The sequence below is a fragment of the Budorcas taxicolor genome, chromosome 17, assembly GCF_023091745.1.
Source record: "Budorcas taxicolor isolate Tak-1 chromosome 17, Takin1.1, whole genome shotgun sequence".
Classification (NCBI taxonomy): domain Eukaryota; kingdom Metazoa; phylum Chordata; class Mammalia; order Artiodactyla; family Bovidae; genus Budorcas; species Budorcas taxicolor.
This window is the reverse complement of record NC_068926.1, coordinates 54,369,631-54,391,162: the sequence shown is the minus strand read 5'-3', so window position 1 is coordinate 54,391,162 and position 21,532 is coordinate 54,369,631. Positions and strand designations below refer to the sequence as shown.

At 40.8% G+C, this 21,532-nt stretch overlaps 1 protein-coding gene across 2 annotated transcripts in view; it reads left to right on the top strand.

Annotated features, from left to right (window-relative positions):
• Positions 1-21,532, top strand: part of ANAPC7 (anaphase promoting complex subunit 7) — a 102,768-nt gene that overhangs the window by 66,814 nt on the left and 14,422 nt on the right. The window contains exons 1-2 of one of the 2 annotated variants that reach the window (XM_052655063.1): positions 15,295-15,494; positions 20,723-20,909. In XM_052655063.1, coding sequence (XP_052511023.1) covers positions 15,295-15,494; positions 20,723-20,909 — 387 coding nt within the window. Of the gene's footprint in view, positions 1-15,294; positions 15,495-20,722; positions 20,910-21,532 lie in introns of those variants that run through there. The other variant, XM_052655064.1, reaches the window with a different exon arrangement.

Below are 21,532 nucleotides of genomic sequence, written 5' to 3'. Positions count from 1 at the left end.
CACCCTAAAAAGATGTACTCTTTAGCAATCATTCTCCCCAAATTACTTTCCAACCCCTTCCTCCCACTGTCTCTATGGATTTGCCTTTTCTGGACATTTCACATAAATGGAATTGTAAAATGGGTCTTTCCTGTCTTGTTTCTTTGACCCAGGACAATGTTTTCAAGATTGATCCATGTTATAATGTGTATCAGTACCTCATTCCTTTTTTAAAAAGATTATGGTAAAACACTGCAGAAAGGTGACTGCAGCCATGAAATTCGGAGAAGGCAATGGCACCCCACTCCAGTACTCTTGCCTGGAAAGTCCCATGGATGGAGGAGCCTGGTAGGCTGCAGTCCATGGGGTCGCTAAGAGTCGGACACGACTGAGCGACTTCATTTTCACTTTTCATTTTCATGCATTGGAGAAGGAAATGGCAGCCCACTCCAGTGTTCTTGCCTGGAGAATCCCAGGGACGAGGGAGCCTGGTGGGCTGCCGTCTATGGGGTCGCACAGAGTCAGACACGACTAAAGTGACTTAGCAGCAGCAGCAGCAGCAGCCGTGAAATTAAAAGATGCTCGCTGCTAGGAAGAAAAGCTACGACCAAACTAGACAGCATATTAAAAAGCCAGAGACGTTGCTTTGCCAACAAATATCCGTCTAGTCAAAGCTATGGTTTTTCCAGTAGTCATGTATGGATGTGAGAGTTGGACTATAAAGAAAGCTGAAGAATTGATGCTTTTGAACTGTGGTGTTGGAGAAGACTCTTAAGAGTCCCTTGGACTGCAAGGAGATCCAACCAGTCCATCCTAAAGGAGATCAGTCCTGAATATTCATTGGAAGGACTGATGCTGAAGCTGAAACTCCAATCCTTCGGCCACCTGATGTGAAGAGCTGACTCATTTGAAAAGACCCTGATGCTGGGAAAGATTGAAGGCGAGAGGAGAAGGGGACGACAGAGGTGAGATGGTTGGATGGTATCACCGACTCACAGACATGAGTTTGAGCAAGTTCCAGGAGTGGGTGATGGACAGAGAAGCCTGGTGTGCTGCAGTCCATGGGGTTGCAAAGAGTCAAACACAGTTGAGTGACTGAACTGAATGTATCACATTTACTATGTTTTAACCAGTCTAAAGTGTATAATTCACTGGGATTAATTACATACAGTGTTGTGCCACCATCACCACTGTCTGCTCCCAAAACTTTTTTGTTACCCCAAACAGAAACACTAACCATTAAATCCCAGGTACCTGTAACTCCCAATTCCTGGTCACCTCTAATCTACTTTTAGTGTCAGAGTTTACCTTTTCCTAGCACCTCATAGATATTAAGTCAAAGAATGTGTATCCTTTTGTGTCTGGCCTCTTTTACTTAGCATAGTTGTTAAAGTTCATGCATGTTGTAGCCTGTGTCAGTACTTCATTCCCTTTAATGGCTCTATAATATTCCATTATGTGAATAGACCCCGTTTTATTTGTCCATTCATCAACGTATGGACATCTGAGTTGCTTCTGTTTTTTTTTTTTTTTTTGGCTATGATAAGCAGTGCTGCCGAGAACATTTCATGTACAAATTTTTGTGTGGACATACGTTTCCATTTCTGTTATATACGTAGACGTGGAATTACTGAGTCATATGATAGCTATATGTAGCTTTCTGAAGAACTTCAGGACTTTTTTCCACAGAGGCTGTACCAGCTGCACTGTCTTACCTTCCTACCAGCAAAGCATGAAGGTTCTGATTTCTCCATGTCCTCACCAACAGTTGTTATTTGTTTATAGATACCCTGGTAGGTCTGAAGTATCTCATTTTGTGATTTTGATTTATATTTCCCTTATGCTAATGATACTGAACATCTCTTCTTGTGGATATTGACCATTTGTCTATCTTTTTTTGAAAAATGTTCAAATCCTTTGCTCGTTTTTTTGTTTGTCTTTTTGTTGTTGAGTTGTAGGGTTTTTTAAAAATATATATATTAAATACTAGACCCTTATCAGATATGTGATTTGCAGATAATTTCTCCCATTCCATAGGGTCTTTTTTTTCTTTTTTTACCTTGAAGGAAATGTTTATTTTCTATGAAGAACTGTTCCTTTTTAATTGAAGTATAGTTAATAGCTCAGTTGGTAAAGAATCTGCCTACAATGCAGGAGACCCCGGTTTGATTCCTGGGTCAGGAAGATGGGCTGAAGGAATAGGCTACCCACTCTAGTGTTCTTGGGCTTCCCTTGTAGCTCAGCTGGTAAAGAATCTGCCTGCAATGTGGAAGGCCTGGGTTCAATCCCTGGGTTGGGAAGATCCCCTGGAGAAGGGAAAGGCTACCCACTCCAGTATTCTGGCCTGGAGAATTCCATGGACTGTATGGTCCCTGGAGTCACAAAGAGTCGGACACAACTAAGTGACTTTCGCTTTCATAGTTAGTTTACAATATTCTGTTATACTCTTTTTCAGATTCTTTTCCATTATAGGTTATTACAAGATACAGAGTTAAGTTCACTGTGCTCTATAGAAGGTCCTTGTTTTTTTTTTTTTACTTTCTTGGTTGTGTCTTTTGAAGCACAGATATATTTAATGTTAGTTAAAGCTAATTTGTCTATTTTTCCTTTGGTCACTTATGCTTTTGGTTCATACTTAAAAAACCATTACCTGTCCCAAAGTATCAGTTTTTACCTATGTTTCCTAAGCATTTTATACTTTTAGTTCTTATATTTAGGTCTTTTTTTCCCCACATTGTAACAAATTTAGAGTAACAAGAAATTTTAGGTCTTTGATCCATTTTCTAAGTTATCTTTAGTATATGAAGTGAGGTAGGGGTCTAACTTTTTTTCTTTTGCATATGACTGTCCATTGGTACCAGTGCCACTTATTGAAGAAGACTATCCTTTCTTTGAATTGTATTGGCTCCCTCATCAAAGATCAGCAGAACATAAATGTATAGATTTTTTTTTATTTTTTTAGATTTATTTTTACATGCTATTTTCTGTCCTTATGTGGCATTCATTTTTACATTTGGCCAGTTTTTAGCATTTAAGAGGTTTTCATTGTTAGGCTGACAGTAAACATGAGTTCTTCCAAAAACTTACGGGACCATGTATTTTTCAGGTATGTTAAGGTTATAAATTAGGTATTTTAGGAAGTGCCTCAAGACTTTTGGCCATAAAGTAACTGCACTGCCTCTAGGTTGGGAAGATCTCCTGGAGAAGGGAAAGGCTACCCATTCCAGTATTCTGGCCTAGAGAATTCCATGGACTCTATAGTTCATGGGGTCACAAAGAGTTTTACATGACTGAGTGAATTTCACTCACCTTTGTTGTACCTTTATGTGTTAGATTTTTGCTTTAAGAGGCAGTTGTTTTGGTATGTATGTTGGAATTGTATTTGGCCACAAGCTCAGAAAACCCAATTTACAGTGCCTTGGGGGTTTTGTTGGTTTTGTTTTTAAATAGTTATTCATTTGGCAGCACGGGGTCTTAGTTGCATGTGGGATAGTTGGAACATGTGGAATCTCTTGGTTGTGGAATGCGAACTCTTAATTGCAGCATGTGGGATCTAGTTCCCTGACCAGGGATCGAACCCAGGGTCCCTGCATTGGGAGCTCAGAGTCTTAGCTGCTAAAACACTTGGAAGTCCCTGTTTTTTTAAGTCTGGAAGTAGTCCCAGATGGGGTGGCCATTTAAAGATGTTGTGGAGGGCCCAGGCTCTTCCTGTCTTCCTGCTCCACTCTCCTTTGCACGTGGCTGTCATCCTCATAGTCTCTCGCTCCTGCATCTCAGCTTGGCTGAAGGAGCATAGCAGCTGAGTGCCACCTTACGTTCCCAGAAATCCTGCCCAGACTTGCACTTGTGTCTTGATCTCCAGCTACAAGAGAGCTTGGAAAGATTGTTTTGCCTTTTTTTAATTTATTTTTGCCTGCACTGGGTCTGCTTTGCTGCATGGGCTTTCCCTAGTTGCAGGGAGTGGGGGCTACTCTTACGCTGCATGGGCTTCATTGCAGTGGCTTTTCTTGTTTCAGAGCACAGGTTTAGTTGCCCTGTGGTATGCGGCATCTTCCTGGACCAGGATCAAATGTGTCCCCTGCAATGACAGCCAGATTCTTAACCACTGGACCACCAGGGAAGCCCAAGAGGCAAGTTTTAACTGAGCATCTTGCCACCCAGATTGTTTGTATTGTGCTGCTAAGGGCACAGGGAATGCATATAGGAGCAGAACTAAATTTCAAATGGTATTAAAACTGGAGCTTTGCAGTGAAACTTGATTGACAAGAGAATTTTCACTTTGGCTTTTATGGGTTAAAAGGTAATTAAAATGTTTGAGTTAAATTATAACTTGAGCATCTGTTCACTGGTGATCTAACTTATGGACAAAGTTAAGTACCATATTTCACATACCCAAGAAAACATACTCCATAGATAGATAAAAGAATAGTCCTGAAGCCAAAAGAGTGTTTTTGGGTTTTTTTAATTGAAACTCTTATCTCAAATCAGATGCTAGGTGTTTGGGTTGGAACTTCTGTTATAGACTCAGAGACATGTCAAAAATTAAGCCACAGTGATTCATATCAAGATCAAAGGTTTGTTTCTAACAAATGTTCTATTTTTTTTTAATTGTGGAAACATTGTTATAGAAACCAATTCACTGTGGTGCCTATTTCATTAGTACCAGCAGGGGGAGCACAGACAATAAGTTAAAAGCCTGGCTTCTAATCATTTCCCATCAGTGCTATATGATGGTTAAGTGTTTTGTTTTTTAACATACCAGAGAGAACACTTTCCGAAGGATTTAGAAGTAAATTATACATGAAGTATAGCATAATGGGTTCAAAAATACAGCTTTAATCAAAATTCAATGCTGACATTAAAAGAAGATGATTACAAGGTACAACTTTTTAGAGAAGGCAGTTTAGTAGTTATTGAGGTTGTTTTGTCTTTTTAAAATTGTATTATATTGTTAAGTGTTCATTCTTTTTGATTCAGCAACTCAGCTTGAAGTATTGTTGAATATTGGAACACATACACACACACCTGGAAATAATTCAGACATTTTCAATGGAGTATTGGATACATAAGTAGTCATGACATACCTATAAAATGAAATATGCAGCCATTAAATCAATAAGGGGCTCTTATCTGTTCTGTCATGTAAGATGCCTTAGGATATACATCAGTGACTTTTAAAAAAAGGTTTAGGGTAGCATTATAGTATGATTCCATCCTTGATTATTTGATTGTATGTACTCTCCCCCCCCCCCCCCCCAAAATTTAAAGGCGCTTGCTCCTTGGAAGAAAAGTTATGACCAACCTAGATAGTATATTGAAAAGCAGAGACATTACTTTGCCAACAAATGTCCGTCTAGTCAAGGCTATGGTTTTTACAGTGGTCATGTATGGGTGTGAGAGTTGGACTGTGAAGAAAGCTGAGCGCTGAAGAATTGATGCTTTTAAACTGTGGTGTTGGAGAAGATTCTTGAGAGTCCCTTGGACTGCAAGGAGATCCAACCAGTCCATTCTGAAGGAGATCAGCCCTGGGATTTCTTTGGAAGGAATGGTGCTAAAGCTGAAACTCCAGTACTTTGGCCACCTCATGTGAAGGGTTGACTCATTGGAAAAGACTCTGATGCTGGGAGAGATTGGGGGCAGGAGGAGAAGGGGACGACAGAGGATGAGATGGCTGGATGGCATCACTGACTCGATGGACGTGAGTCTGAGTGAACTCCGGGAGTTGGTGATGGACAGGGAGGCCTGGTGTGCTGCGATTCATGGGGTCACAAAGAGTCGGACATGACTGAGCGACTGAACTGAACTCCCCAAAAAACTACAGAAATACATAACACCAAACTGTTGAGAGTGATTATTTTGCACCAAAGGCAATTACAAAGACGTACATTCTAAGTCATATAAACTGTAATTCAGTAAGATGTGTATTACTTAATAACTGAGGGGGCGGGAATCTAGTCTTTAAAAAAACATTGATAGAAAATCAAATAGAAGAACTGCATTAGCCATAGCAAGGTGAGGACAGCAGTCACCTGGTACTTTTCTTAAGCATACTGTTTACATTTGCTATTTTAATATGCCACTGATTACTGTCATATGTATAGTAATGGCGCATGGAAATGCTTAAATAAGATTTATGAGAATTGTTTTCTTCTACATTTTCCTTTCCTCCAAAATTATTAGCACTGAAGACCTTAATAAAAGTCTGGAGCTGTGTCCAGAAAGGGATGTAATACCAAAAGCCACTTGGTTCATTTCTCCCTTCATTTTGTTTATAGCAGTTTGGAAGCCCATTTCATTAGGAGAGTGTAATTTTAGGGCCACATCTGTTCTGTGTTGAGTTTGAGATAAATCACCACTCACAATTTCCCACTTTGCCTTAACACTGCAGCTCCAATTTACAGGTGGTCTGGCAGCTTCCTAAACACTTTGCATGTTTAAATCCTATTTAACCCTTTCAAGGGTCTTTGAGGCAGATACAAGTCCTATCAAGAAGCTGACACCTACAGGAACCAAATAATTTGCCCAAACTCAAACGCTTGGAAGTTGGCAGAAATGGCAATGAAACCTAAGTCTTTCCAAACCTAGGGCTGGCCCTCGCAGCCATTATAAAATGGTCAGTTGGCTACACTGCAACTTTTTAGTAAAACATTCAGGCAATAAAATCAGGAGATTGCAGATGTTCAAGAAATGTAAACAGCAGCTATGCTTTCCAGGCTCTTAGCCATCTGATGAGAAATATGTATAACAATATAAAAACCAAGAAACACTGAAAGATTTACATGACTGTTCTGTGATGTAGAAGCCCAGAGAAAGGGCAGGCTGATATTACTGAGGTCGGTTGGGGAAGACTTAATGAAGATGGCAATTAAATTAACTGAGGTCAGAACAGGTGAGCCAAATCAGGTAGGCTAAATGAGAGAGAAGTATATTTTGACATAAGCAGGCCTGGCATGAAGGCAACGTTAGCACAAAGAATATGGGGACAAAGCTGCCCTACCAGGTGGTAATGAAGGACCCATGTTTCTGAGAGCCAGGGTCAGTGTTAGAACTTTAAACTGTGTTCTGTTAGTGGGACAAAGGACAGGACGGTACCTCCACACAAAGGCACCATTCTGTTTTCACCAACCATTATGGCACAGTGGCAAAGCATCTGCCTGCCAGTGTAGGAGATGGAGGTTCCATCCTTGGGTCGGGAAGATCCCCTGAAGTAGGGAATGGCAACTCACTCCATTATTCCTCCCGGGAAAATTCCGTGGACAGAGGAGCCTGGCGGGCTACAGCCCATGGCATCACAGAGGCAGACACAAGCGAGCAGCTGAGCATGCACACGTGAGAGCGACTTGCCTGATTTTTAAGAGTATTTTACTTTACCGGGTCTTAGTTGAGACACCAGGGATCTTTAGTTGCAGCTTACTCAGCTGGGGCATGTGGGATCTAGTTCCCTGATCAGGGATCAAACCTGGGCCGCCTGTAGTGGGAGCATGGAGTCTTAGTCACTAGCACCCGGGAAGTCCCCTATTGGCCTGATTAATTGTCACTTTTCCTTCCCTCTTTCCCCCCAAACCATTCCATAGTTCTGTGCATTACTTTCAAGTGCTTTTCTTAAAAAACAGAAACAAAAAAACAGTGGCCTTCTTGAGATAAAATTCACATATAAATCACTAATTTACAGTATGTAATTCAATGGTTTGTAGCATATTAATTTTCCATTGTAACCATTTAAAGTGTACAATACAGTGGCATTATATTCTAACATTTCTTTAAAGTTAACATGTACATAACAGGAAACCAAAAAACACAAGAAACAAAAAGCAGTCATCCATAATCACAAGCAGTTGACTGATGTGTCCTTCTAGGTTTCATTTGTGTGTTTACACAAGTAACCATCTATTTTTATGTAATTAAAATCATAGTTATGTATCATGCTTTTTCACACATCCTGAATATTTATTATTTCACAATCCAAAGGCTATGAGTATTTTGATAACCAAGAATACACTACATCAGCTCAGTCTAGAAGGAGAAAAATATAATCCTGTATTTCTGAAACTTTTTATCATCCCAAACCCACTAAACAGTAACTCCCCATTCCTCTTACCCCCAGCCGGTGTTAACCTCTAATCTACTTTCTGCCTTTGGATTTGCTTACTTACATGTCACATAGAAGGGGAAATCGTACAGTATTTGTCCTTTTGTAACTGGCTTCTTTTACTTAGCATCATGTTTTGGGGGTTCATTTGTAGCATTCCCTTATGTGACTGAAAAATACCCCAGTATCCATTCACCTGCTGATGGATTGCTTCTATCTTTTGGCCACTGTGGATAATGCTGTAATGAACATCAGTGTACAAGTGTCGGTTCGAATTCTTCTCTCTCAACAGTGCTTTAAAATAAAGATCACTCATTTGCCACTTTGTCACAAGTCCCCCCTGAAGACTTTTCCCTGAACTAGTCATTATCTGTCATATCGCTATTTAAGTTTTTCGTAGCCCCAATGCCTAGAACAATGAGGTGCATACAAGAGGCACTTGAGAGACAGGAGGTCCTAGCAGAATTAGGAGACTGAATTTGATCCCTGAGACAAGTCAACAGCTAGAAATCAGGAAGAATGACGGACTCAGCAAAGAATCAGCCTAAGATTCTTAATTAATTAGAGTAAATCAGAGTAAAAGGTGGATTAATAATGTGTGGGAGCCCTAGAGAGGAATTCCTTGGAAGGGGTTGTTGATAGTGTTAAAATCTCCAAAAAATTTTATGGCAGTTGAACTCACTTGGAAAGCTTGGTTTTGCATTTTACAGTTAGTTGCTGTATCCTTAGTTGTCTTACCATCTCATAAACAAAATGTCATTCTGGACAACTTGGAACCCTAGAATATATTGCCTTGTCAGCCACTTTTACTGAGAAGAGGGAAAATCATTTGGAAAGATGACTGTATTTATTCCCTCCAGTTGTCCAGGGAAATTCTTCATCCTGAAGTTACTTTCCCAATGAAAGGAAGGCTATCACTGCCAGGAGACACTTAAGGCATATTAAGTAATGTTTCCCTTAAAACAATTTACAAGTGTTATGTTTTCCCCTTGTACAAAAGACAGATCTAAGAAAAATGTCTAATGCAGCTGCTTGATTTTCATTCTTAGGTGGCTGTTGGACATTTAGAAATGAACTTAAGTGGACCAGAGCATTTACATTTATAAATTGTTCCTCTATTCAATACTCCACAGAATCCATGTCATTCTGCATCTGTTAACTGGCTTAGCTAAAGGTTCATAGCCAGCTGTGTGTCTAAAAAGACCCCTCCAGTTACAAAATTATTAATTATTTTAGAAAATTCCATGAGAAAGGAGGCCTTGTCCCCTTGTGTGTTCCATGTTAGTTTAATATTACATGTGCCCTTTGTATATTATGAAAATCAGTATGATCTGACCTGCATGAGTTTAATGGAACTTAACCTTGGATGAATGGTTAACCATGGGTGAGTGATTAACTATGGATGAATCCATCCTATTTTGTAGTAATTTATTTTAAAGAGGATTATAAAAAAATTTCCAGAGGGGGTGGACTCTCCTTTGCCTATTTTTCTTCCTATAAATATTTTGCTTTGTGCATTCTTCTTGTGGTTTATCAAATACACAGATGTGTTTTATCACTATTTCTTTATCGAAATTATCAACATTTCTCCTGCCATTTAGCTAGTGATACATTCTCCTTCATTCCCATCAGGACATAAACATGTTATTTCTTCCATCTTAAAAAAGAAAAAAAAAAACAACCCTCTCTTTTTCTGCTATCACTCATTCCCGCCCTACCCCTGCCCCTTCCCTATATCACAGGACTTCTCAAGTTTGACACTTGGACATTTTGGATTTGATTTCCTCTTTCAATCTACTTAATGCATCAGACAGAACAACCATCAAAAAGCAAGTCAGACCACATTACTTTTCTGCTCTGGAGTCTTGACATCCATAAGCCTGTTTCCAACTCCTCTTCCACCTCTCTCAGCTCCAGCCCACTTACCTCCTTACTCTTCTGACTTGCTAAGATTACTCCTGCTTCTGACCTCCAAGTTTATTGTTTCATTTGCTCGGGGTCCTCTCCCTCCCTCTAGATTTCTACCTGGCTCCCACTATTCGCTCCCTCAGGTCTTTACTCATATGTCACCCAGTCAGTGCATCCTTCTCTGGGTAAAAACGGCAATCCCTGCCCCAACGCTCCTTTTCTTTCTTCTCTACCTTTTAAGCACCTTTAAAAAATGTGGAAATTTTATTTTTTATTTTTTAAATTTTATTCATTTATTTATTTTTGGCTGTGCTGGCTCTTTGCTTTATGAGAGCTTTTCTCTAGTTGCTACGTGGGCTTCTCGTTGAGGTGACTTCTCTTGTTGCTGAGCATGGGCTGTAAAGCATGCAGGCTTCAGTACCGCTTGGGCTCAGTAGTTGTGGCGCCTGGGCTTAGCTGCCCCGCACATGCGGAATCTTCCTGGACCAGGGATTGAACCCTTGTCCCCTGCATTGGCAGGCAGATTTTTAACCACTGGCCCACCAAGGAAGTCTGGAAATTTTATTTTATTTTATTTTAAATGTTTTTTAAAGATTTTTTTTATGTGGACCATTTTTAAAGTCTTTATTGAATTTGTTACAATATTGCTTCTGTTTTATGTTTTTGGTATTTTGCCCCTGAGGCGTGTGGGATCTTAACTCCCTAACCAGGGATCAAAACCACGCTGCTGGCCTTGGAAGGTGAAGTCTTAACCACTGGAACCCTAGGGAAGTCCTGGAAATTTTAAATATATATACATTTTGAAAGAATAGCATAATGAACTCCCATGTACCTGCCACTTAATTTCAGTTGATACCAGCATTTTGCTAATTTTCATCTATCTCCCTCCACTCCCAGGAATATTTAAAAATAAATCCTAGACATTGTTTCTTTGGTGAGTAGTATGTTTTATTACCATCTCACGTAATATTTGTACTACTTAGTTAGTGTTTATTATTCATTAGAGTGTCGCTCCATAAGACCATGGGCTTTTGTTTTTGTTCGCACTCTCACCACCAAGTCACCACAAATCTTTCTGTAGCTTTCAGTTTGTCTTTTCTGGATATCTCTTATGGTCTGGTTTCTTTTGTCTAGCATGACTTTTTATTTAGCATGATATTTGAGATTCATCCACGTTAGCAGCAATTTGTTCATTTTTCCTGAATAGGATTACATTGTATCAATATACCTTATTTGGTTATATAGTGATCACTTAAACATTTCAATTGTTTCCACTTTTTGCTATTATTAGATATGGTGTTTTTTTTTAAGATATGGTTTTAATTATGAAATATTTCAAGTGTATCAGTAGAAAAATATATAATAGCAAGCATTTTTATGCTTACTGTGTGCCTTCCTTTGTTCTAAGTGTGTTAGATACAGTGGTGTATTTAGTATGTTTGACACCCAGAGAAGGTCAGTTTTTACACCACCAGCCCCTTTCTTTTTTAGTAAGTTTTTTTCAAGCAGTTTAAATTCAGCACAAAATTAAGGGCCACTAACAAATCCTGAAAGATGATGCGGTGAAAGTGCTGCACTCAATATGCCAGCAAATTTGGAAAACTCAGCAGTGGCCACAGGACTGGAAAAGGTCAGTTTTCATTCCAATCCCATAGAAAGGCAATGCCATAGAATGCTCAAACTACCGCACAATTGCACTCATCTCACATGTTAGTAAAGTAATGCTCAAAATTCTCCAAGCTAGGCTTTAGCAATACGTGAACTGTGAACTCCCTGATGGTCAAGCTGGTTTTAGGAAAGGCAGAGGAACCAGAGATCAAATTGCCAACATTTGCTGGATCATGGAAACAGCAAGAGAGTTCCAGAAAAACATCTATTTCTGCTTTATTGACTATGCCAAAGCCTTTGACTGTGTGGATCACAATAAACTGTGGAAGATTCTGAGAGAGATGGGAATACCAGACCACCTGAGCTGTCTCTTGAGAAATCTGTATGCAGGTCAGGAAGCAACAGTTAGAACTGGACATGGAACAACAGACTGGTTCCAGATAGGAAAAGGAGTATGTCAAGGCTGTATATTGTCACCCTGCTTATTTAACTTCTATGCAGAGTACATCATGAGAAACACTGGACTGGAAGAAACACAAGCTGGAATCAAGATTTCTGGGAGAAATATCAATAACCTCAGATATGCAGATGACACCACCCTTATGGCAGAAAGTGAAGAGGAACTAAAAAGCCTCTTGATGAAAGTGAAAGAGGAGAGTGAAAAAGTTGGCTTAAAGCTCAACATTCAGAAAATGAAGATCATGGCATCCGGTCCCATCACTTCATGGCAAATAGATGGGGAAACAGTGGAAACAGTGTCAGACTTTATTTTTTTGGGCTCCAAAATCACTGAAGATGGTGATTGTAGCCATGAAATTAAAAGATGCTTACTCCTTGGAAGAAAAGTTATGACCAACCTGGATAGCATATTGAAAAGCAGAGATATTACTTTGCCGACTAAGGTCTGTCTAGTCAAGGCCATGGTTTTTCCAGTGGTCATGTATGGATGTGAGAGTTGGACTGTGAAGAAGGCTGAGCGCCAAAGAATTGATGCTTTTAAACTGTGGTGTTGGAGAAGACTCTTGAGAGTCCCTTGGACTGCAAGGAGATCCAACCAGTCCATTCTGAAGGAGATCAGCCCTGGGATTTCTTTGGAAGGAATGATGCTGAAGCTGAAGCTCCAATACTTTGGCCACCTCATGCAAAGAGTTGACTCATTGGAAAAGACTTTGATGCTGGGAGGGATTGGGGGCAGGAGGAGAAAGGGACAACAGAGGATGAGATGGCTGGATGGCATCACTGACTCGATGGACATGAATCTGAGTGAACTCCGGGAGTTGGTGATGGACAGGGAGGCCTGGCGTGCTGCGATTCATGGGGCCGCAAAGAGTCGGACATGACTGAGCAACTGAACTGAACTAAACAGGGAGTTCCCGTATATTCATTGCCTCTACACATGCACAGCTTCCCCAGCAATCAGCATCTCACACTCTTGATACTTTTGTTAAAAAGATGAATCTACCATTATCACCTGAAGTCCATAGTTTACCTTAGGTTTCTCTATCTAGGTAATGTACATCTTATGAGTTTTGATAAATGAGTGACATGTATCTTCCATCGTAATGTCACATAGAATAGTTTCACTGCCCTAAAAATACCCTGTGTTCCACCTATTCTCCCCTCCTCGGTATCCCTGGCAACTGCTGATGTTTTTACTGTCTCAGTTTTATCTTTTCCAGAATGTCATACACTTGGAATGATACATAATGTAACCTTTTCTGATTGGCTTCTTTCACTTAGTAATATGCATTTAAGTTTTCTCCATGTCTTTTCATGCCTGTGCTCCAGTGATTGACAAATCTGTTTACCTTGTGTATGGAACATGAATATGTAAAGATGATCATTGATTAGTCATTGTAAGTTGATATGCAGTCATTGATAAGTTTGCAGAATTTAAGGATCAGAGCCAGAAACTATCTTATTCATTTCTTTACTAATCCACATGTATTTAAAAATACATTAATATAATTAAAAAGTATCAATACAGTACCTTTTTGTCCTGTATAATAGTTTTATTTTTCATTAGAAATTTGATTGATATTATTTAGGTAAAGTTTAATAAAATAATGCTGCTCTTGACTTTTTAAAAAATCTTATTTCTCTTTTATCTTTCAATGAAAATCTTGGTTTCTGTTATCATTAATACACGTGTAATTTGCTTTATACTAATTTATAATGGTAGTAATATTATTATACCATATGCATATGTAATACATAGTATGATTCTGAAGCTAATGATTACCATATTAAGAAAGCTTCAGATTTCTTTGCAGTTCTTTGTTTTTATTTTATATTGGTGTGTAGCCAGTTGCTCTCACCTTCTGAGGTAGCCCCCACACTTTGTGGAATGTTTTTCTCTGAATAAATCCACTTCTTGCCTATCACTTTGTCTCACGCTGAATTCTACCATGAGACATCAAGAACCTGAGCTTCATTAAGTCCTGAGACCAGAATTAAGACCCAACAAATGGAAGATGTCAGTGTTCTTCATAGCAAAAAGACCACCTGAGGCCAGGAACCAAAGACGCTCATTAAGATTAGGTGAGACCAGATTAAAGGAGTACACATTCTGTTCTTATCAGCAATCCTACATTTGAATAGTTATAAAATTCCTCATCAAATCCACAGTTTTTCCAGACAGGAACCCATTGTGTCCCCCTTTGCCTGGCAAAGCAATAAAGCAATGTTTTTCTCCTTCAACCCCCACTCCCAACTATTTTCACTGTTTCTTTTCTGACCATTATTGTTGGTCATCTTATTTCAGGGCTATTACTGAGAATAAAATAGTGGTCAAGAGACTGAGAAAAGCCACAGACTAGAAAATATTTTCTGATAAAATCTGATAAAGAGGTGCTATCCAAAATACACAAAGAACCCTTAAAACTGAACAATAAGACCAGGAACACCCTGGGAATTCCCTGGAGGTCCAATGATTAGGAGTCCCTATTCTCATTGATGAAGGCCCAGTCTCAATCACTGGTCAGGAAACTAAAATCCCACAAGTTTCTTGGGGCAGCAAAAAGAAAAAAAAAAAAAAAGACTAAAACCAGACAAAAGATCTATATAGATGCTTTACCAAAGAAGCATATGAGAACATGCTCAGTTTCACAAATCACTAGAGAATGGCAAATTAAAATCACAATAAGATAACACTGCACTCATATTAGGATGGCTAAAACTCAACCTGCTGTTGATTCACTCTGAGCTAACGACTAATTTCACAGGGTCAAAAAACGCCCTTTGGTCCCCAAAGAGCGAAGCCTGACTCCCGCAGGTACTACAGACACAACACCTGCGAGGAGGGGGCGTGGCTCTTAGAGCTCGGGCGAGACCGTTAAAGCAGTTAGGACTGCCCCTGGCGCCTGATTAAGATATTTAATTCCAACTGTTGGAGATTTTCCCTCCGCACCCTACTAGAATATTAGTTTTTATTTATGATAAATGTTAATACATTTTAATTAATTTTAAGTCTAATTTCAGTTGATCCTGAAGTGCCTTTTGTCCCCAGCCAGCTGTAAGCCTTCAGGAAAGGTTACAACTTAAAATGATGTAACTTTTGCTAAAAACAAACCAAAAAATCCCAAACTAAATTGTACCAGCTCACAGGGAACTTGGCACGGAAGGAACGGAGTTTTTTTTTTGTCGTTGTTGTTCCTCAGGCATTTAAGTAGTTGCCTATTACCCTGGGGGCGGGGCCGCGTGTAGACCCGATGGACCCGGGTGAGGCCGCCATTTTGGACTCTTCCCCAAGGAGCTTCAGCCGGCTTTTCGCGCTGCCCCCGCCGCTATCTGCGGCCTTTCTGGGCAGAATGAATGTGATAGACCATGTGCGAGACATGGCGGCCGCGGGGCTGCATTCCAACGTGCGGCTCCTCAGCAGCTTGTTACTTACAATGAGTAATAACAACCCGTGAGTTGAGGCGGGGAGCGGCCTGGGGCTCTGGAGAAAGCGGCGCCGGTTTGGGAGCGGGGACTGTGGGGGCCTGGGCATGGGCGGGAAGGAGCGGATGCGGGCTCCCGGCTGAGGTTCCGAGGTCAGCAAGGGCCTTGTCGGGCGAAGCAGGCTTAGGAACGCAAGTTGAGTTCGCCGGGTCCCCGCGTTGTGCAGGGCGCTGGGACGCGCTCCCTGCGGGAGATGCGGCGAGCGGCTGCTTGGAGAAGTGAAGGCGGAGGCTCTGAGAATTACCCTGGCTAAGATTTCCAGGAAGTTGGAAGCAGAGGGTTCGCTAAGGCACTGTCGCCGGTCAGAGCGACAGTCACATCTCTGGGCTGACTCCTCTCTTCCCGAAGAACGTTTTCTCTCTCGCCCAGGCTCAAAGAAGCCTTGTCCTGGCGCCTGATTAAAATACTTCGTTCTTAGTTTTAGATCCTCGTCCCACGTCTGAGGTTGATTTTTCTTTCCCCTTGAGTGTATCAGTAGCGTTTGCTTTCTCGTTCGCGCAAACACCTGAAGACAGGAGACTTCCTGGGTGGGTGGGAGCGGCGCGTTTTTAAGGACCCGCAGTGACCCTTTGACGTTTTCAGATAGTCCATAGGATTGCAAAGAGTCGGACACGAGTAAAGTGACTTAGCACACATTGCGGATGAAGCGGTGGGTTATTTCTAGCCTTGACTGCTTGCCCCTTTGCTTGAATTTTTCATTGTGTTTAAATGAAAATTTCTTCCCACGGCCTGTGAAGCCAAAGAGCTCTCTCCGACTCAGTCTTACCTACTCTGCTCTCTGTATTCGCTTCCCTGGTTATGCTCTTCTGTTACTTGAACACCCCAAGGTCGTTCTCAGCTCAGGGCTTTTGCGTTTACCATTCTGCTTGGAGTCCAACTCAGAGCTCCCTCCTTTAGGTTTCAACTCAGATATCCTTCCTAGAGAACTCTTGTCTGGCCGTCAGAATTGTTCCTGGCCCTCAGCATTCTATCTCTTTACCCTGTTGTATATTATACATCACTTTTTGTTTGTTTGAGATATCTTTGACTTATTAGTTTCAGATGTGCAATATGATGATTTGTTATTTGTATATACTGTGAAATGATCACCATAGTAAGTCTAGCTAACATCTAACAACCCCACATAGTTACAGAAAAATATTTTTCTTGTGATGGGAACTTTTCTATATTCTTTTTTCTGTATTCTTCCTCTTAACACCTAATGAAGTCTGCAGTGTGCCTGTTGATGTGCAAAGAAAGTGCTTGCCTCACAAAGTTGAAACATGGTGTTCAAGTTGACACATTTAGTAAGTGGAGGAGCCACAATGTCTGGATTTTGGTCCTTCTGACTCTGAAGTCTCATTCTGACCCTCCATAGTCTACTGTGTCAAGTGGCATTACAATCTACTCAGTGTGGACCCGTTTGCATTTGCTCTGGAAGCTGTCTGGGCCACTTAACTGTGTTGCAGCTGTTTTTCCCTGTTTGATTTCCACTGGTGTGCTTTTAGACCTCATTATGTGAGGCCCATCATTTTACCACCATCCACTTAGTGTTGACAGTGAGGAGCCCTGGTCTCTGTCAGCCTACTTTGTTTATTCTGGAGCCTTTCACCTGGTTCTTAGTGAGCTGTCAAAGTATACAGTGTCAACCATTGGGAATTTATACACTGGTCAGTCATTATTCTTGGTTTTTCAGATGTTACAGGGTAATTAGAAGGAGGTTGGTCTTCTGATTAGATTTAGCCCATTCTTTATATTAGGCTGAACTGGCAGTTTCCTTCCTGCTTTCAGGAGGTGTTTAAATTCTGACCTTAATCGTTTCTATTTTAAAGTTTATTACTTAATCTCCAGTATATACCATTAAAAAAAAAAAGAAAGCAGTATGAAGGGGTATGCAGAAAAGTGTCTGCTCCGGAGTCTGGAACTCCACCCCACCTTTTCCCTTCTCTGGAGGCAACAAATTAACAGTTTTTCGTGTATCATTTCAGGAATAACTTGTGGATGCAGTAAGTAGGCATGTAAGTTACAATATATAAACATCTGAATGCTTTCTCTGAGGGTAATATTATCAGATCAACTGTTTTCTTTCAAATCTTCAGTTCAGTCGCTCAGTTGTGTCCGACTCTTTTGTGACCCCATGAATTGCAGCACGCCAGGCCTCCCTGTCCATCACCAACTCCCGGAGTTCACTCAAGCTCATGTCCATCAAGTCGGTGATGCCATCCAACCATCTCATCCTCTCTCATCCCCTTCTCCTCCTGCCCCAAATCCCTCTTAGCATCAGGGTCTTTTCCAATGAGTCAGCTCTTCGCATGAGGTGGCCAAAGTATTGGAGTTTCAGCTTCAGCACCAGTCCTTCCTATGAACACCCAGGACTGATCTCCTTAAGGATGGACTGGTTGGATCTCCTTGCAGTCCAAGGGACTCTCAAGAGTCTTCTCCAACACCACAGTTCAGAAGCCTCAGTTCTTTTGTGCTCATCTTTCTTCACAGTCCAACTCTCAAATCCATACATGACCCCTGGAAAAACCATAGCCTTAACTAGAGGGACCTTTGTTGGCAAAGTAATGTCTCTGCTATTCAATATGCTATCTAGGTTGGTCATAACTTTCCTTCCAAGGAGTAAGCGTCTTTTAATTTCATGGCTGCAGTCACCATCTGCAGTGATTTTGGAGCCCCCCAAAATAAAGTCTGACGCTGTTTCCACTGTTTTCCCATCTATTTGCCTTGAAGTTATCGGACCAGATTCCATGATCTTAGTTTCTGAATGTTGAGCTTTAAGCCAACTTTTTCACTCTCCTCTTTCACTTTCATCTAGAGGCTTTTGAGTTCCTCTTCACTTTCTGCCATAAGGGTGGTGTCATCTGCATATCTGAGGTTATTGATATTTCTCCCGGCAATCTTGGTTCCAGCTTGTCCTTCTTCCAGCCCAGCGTTTTTCATGATGTACTCTGCATATATGTTAAATAAGCAGGGTGACAGTATACAGGCTTGACATACTCCTTTTCCTATTTGGAACCAGTCTGTTGTTCCATGTCCAGTTCTAACTGTTGCATCCTGACCTGCATACAGGTTTCTCAAGAGGCAGGTCAGGTGGTCTGGTATTCCCATCTCTTTCAGAATTTTCCACAGTTTGTTGTGATCCACACAGTCATAGGCTTTGGCACCGTCAATAAAGCAGAAATAGATGTTTTTCTGGAACTCTCTTGCTTTTTTCATGATCCAGTGTGTCTCCCTAAATAGAATATCAGAGCTGGAATGGGTCTCAACTGTCTGAACTGTACCTTTCAATCCTTAACTTTTCTTTGTCACTTTATATTCAGTGTTTAGCCTATCTATCCTTTTTTAAAATTATTTTGTATTAAGATAAAATTTGCATACCATCAGATTCACGCTTTTAAAGAATACATTTCTGTGGTTTTAAGTATATTCACAGAGTTGTACAACCATCACCAATGTTTGTTCTAAAGCATTTGTATTATCCCCAAAGAAACCCCAAATCAGTTAGTAGTCACAAATCCCACTTGCCCCAGCCTTTGGCAGTTACTAATCGGTGGTACCTGTTCTTGAGTATCCTTCATTTGCTGAGCAATTAACCATCTACAGAGTTCTTGGACTGTTTTTTCTTTTTAAGTGGCAGCAGCTTGTGCCTGTCCGGAGAAGGCAATGGCACCCGACTCCAGTACTCCTGCCTGGAAAATCCCATGGATGGAAGAGCCTCGAAGGCTGCAGTCCATGGGGTCGCTGAGGGTCGACACGACTGAGCGAATTCACTTTCACTTTTCACTTTCATGCATTGGAGAAGGAAATGGCAACCCACTCCAGTGTTCTTGCCTGGAGACTCCCAGGGACGGGGGAGCCTAGTGGGCTGCCATCTATTGGGTCACACAGAGTTGGTCACAACTGAAGTGACTTAGCAGCAACAGCTTGTCCCTGTCAAAGGAAAAATGTAAATTTTAACTAGATGAGGGATGGGATTGGAGATTAAAAATACAAGTTTCCCATTAAGATTGGTGGACACCTCTGGCACCTATAACACTTGCAAGCAGTATTCAGTATTGAAGGGAACATTCTGAAATGTATTTCTTCTGTTACTATGTCCTTACACCCCTGAGACTCAAGGAAGTAATCTTCTAGTGCTAGTGAAGTTTACTTGCTGCTGCTGTTTACTTACTAAGTTGTGTCCAACTCTTTGCTACCCCATGGATTGTAGCTTGTCAGGCTCCTCTTTTCATGGGGTTTCCCAGGCAAGAATACTGAAGTAGGTTGCCATTTCCTCCTCTAGGGATCTTCCAGACCCAGGGATTGAACCTGTGTCTCCTGCTTGGCAGGTGGACTCTACTACTGAGCCACCTGGGAAGCCCCAGTAAAATTTACTTACATATGGAGAGAAAAACAGCTTCTATCAAATACGGCTAATCCTCTCATCTGTTCCATTCTGTCCCATTGGCTTGTCCTAGTCTTTTTCTGTATTTCAAATATTCCCATTTTCTTCAGTATTTGAAGAGTTTCAAATTCCCTCCAAACCTCTTTTTGTTAACACTTAAAAAAGATTCAGAGTGGTGAGTTTCTCTTTTGCAGTTTTTTACCCCTTCTTTGGCAGTATTTGGTAATATTAAGTCATGATTGCTCTCCTTTGTCTGTATTAGCCTGAAAACTTGATGTTACTGTGAGAGTATTAATTCTTAAGGGGGCTTGGGTTAAAGAGGGGGAGGAAAAGATGTACACCTGACCCTTGAGCAAGTTTCAGAGGAGGGTAGGAGGTTCACAGTCAAAAATTAATATATAACTTATATTTGCCTCTTTATGTATGCATTTCCTTTGAGTTTGCAGTTCTGCAAACAGATTCTACCAAGATGGTATATACTCCTGTAGTGTGTGCTATTGAAAGAAGAAATCTACATAATGGTGGACCCTGTAATTCAAGCCTGGTTTGTTCAAGGGTCAGCTGTATTAATATTTCTCTTTGTGTATCTCTGTTTTACTGAATTTGATTTAGAAGTATCATTGTTTTCATAGTAAAGGAAAACAATTTAAGGCAGTTTCCTACATATGTTGACAGTATTAACATGGAGTATGTGTCTTGGCTCTTTTTTTAGGGACTAGCAGTTAAAGTAATTGCCTTTGTTTTTTGGCTTATGTAGACACTAAGGAGGGCGTTCTTTCTGACATTTCAAAGTAACCCATGTAGGGGGTATACTTTCTTTGTTTTTCTAGTGAGTTATTCTCCCCATCTCAGAAGTACCAGCTTTTGGTGTATCATGCAGATTCTCTCTTTCATGATAAGGAGTATCGGAATGCTGTGAGTAAGTATACTATGGCTTTACAGCAAAAGAAAGCCCTAAGTAAAACTTCAAAAGTGAGACCTTCAACTGGAAATTCTGCATCCACTCCGCAGAGTCAGGTAATTGGAGATGGATGTGTGATATGTTTTGGTTTGTTTGTATTGAGAGCAGGAGAGGTGGAAGGAATGTAAGACTGCTGATTAGATGTAGAAGATGTAAAATAAAAAGTAATTTTAAGGACTTCCCTGGTGGCTCAGTGGTAAAGAATCTGCCTGTCAATGGAGGAGAAATGGGTTTGATCCCTGATCTGGAAAGATCCCACATGCCCCGGAGCAACTAAGCCCATGCACCATAACTATAGAGCCTGTGCTCTTGAGCCCACGTGCTCTAGAGCCTGTGGTTGACAAGATAAGCCACCACAATAAGTAGCCTGTGTACTGCAACTAGAGACCGCCCCCCTCCCCACCCCCGCCACCGCTCACTGCAACTAGAGAAAAGCCTGCACAACAATGAAGATTCAGCACAGCCAGAAATAAATTAAAAAAATTTTAAAGTAATTTTAAAGGGGAGCTGACTGGAGAAACAAAAGTTAAAAACCACTTAGGTACAAGAATTCATCCAACCAAGCACAAAGGGCTAAAAACAAAATTCAGTCTGGATGAACTGAAAAATAGAATTATCTGGGCTCTAACCAAAGTCATGTATTATTCCTCCCTTTTATACAAACAGAGTTAAGAAGTCT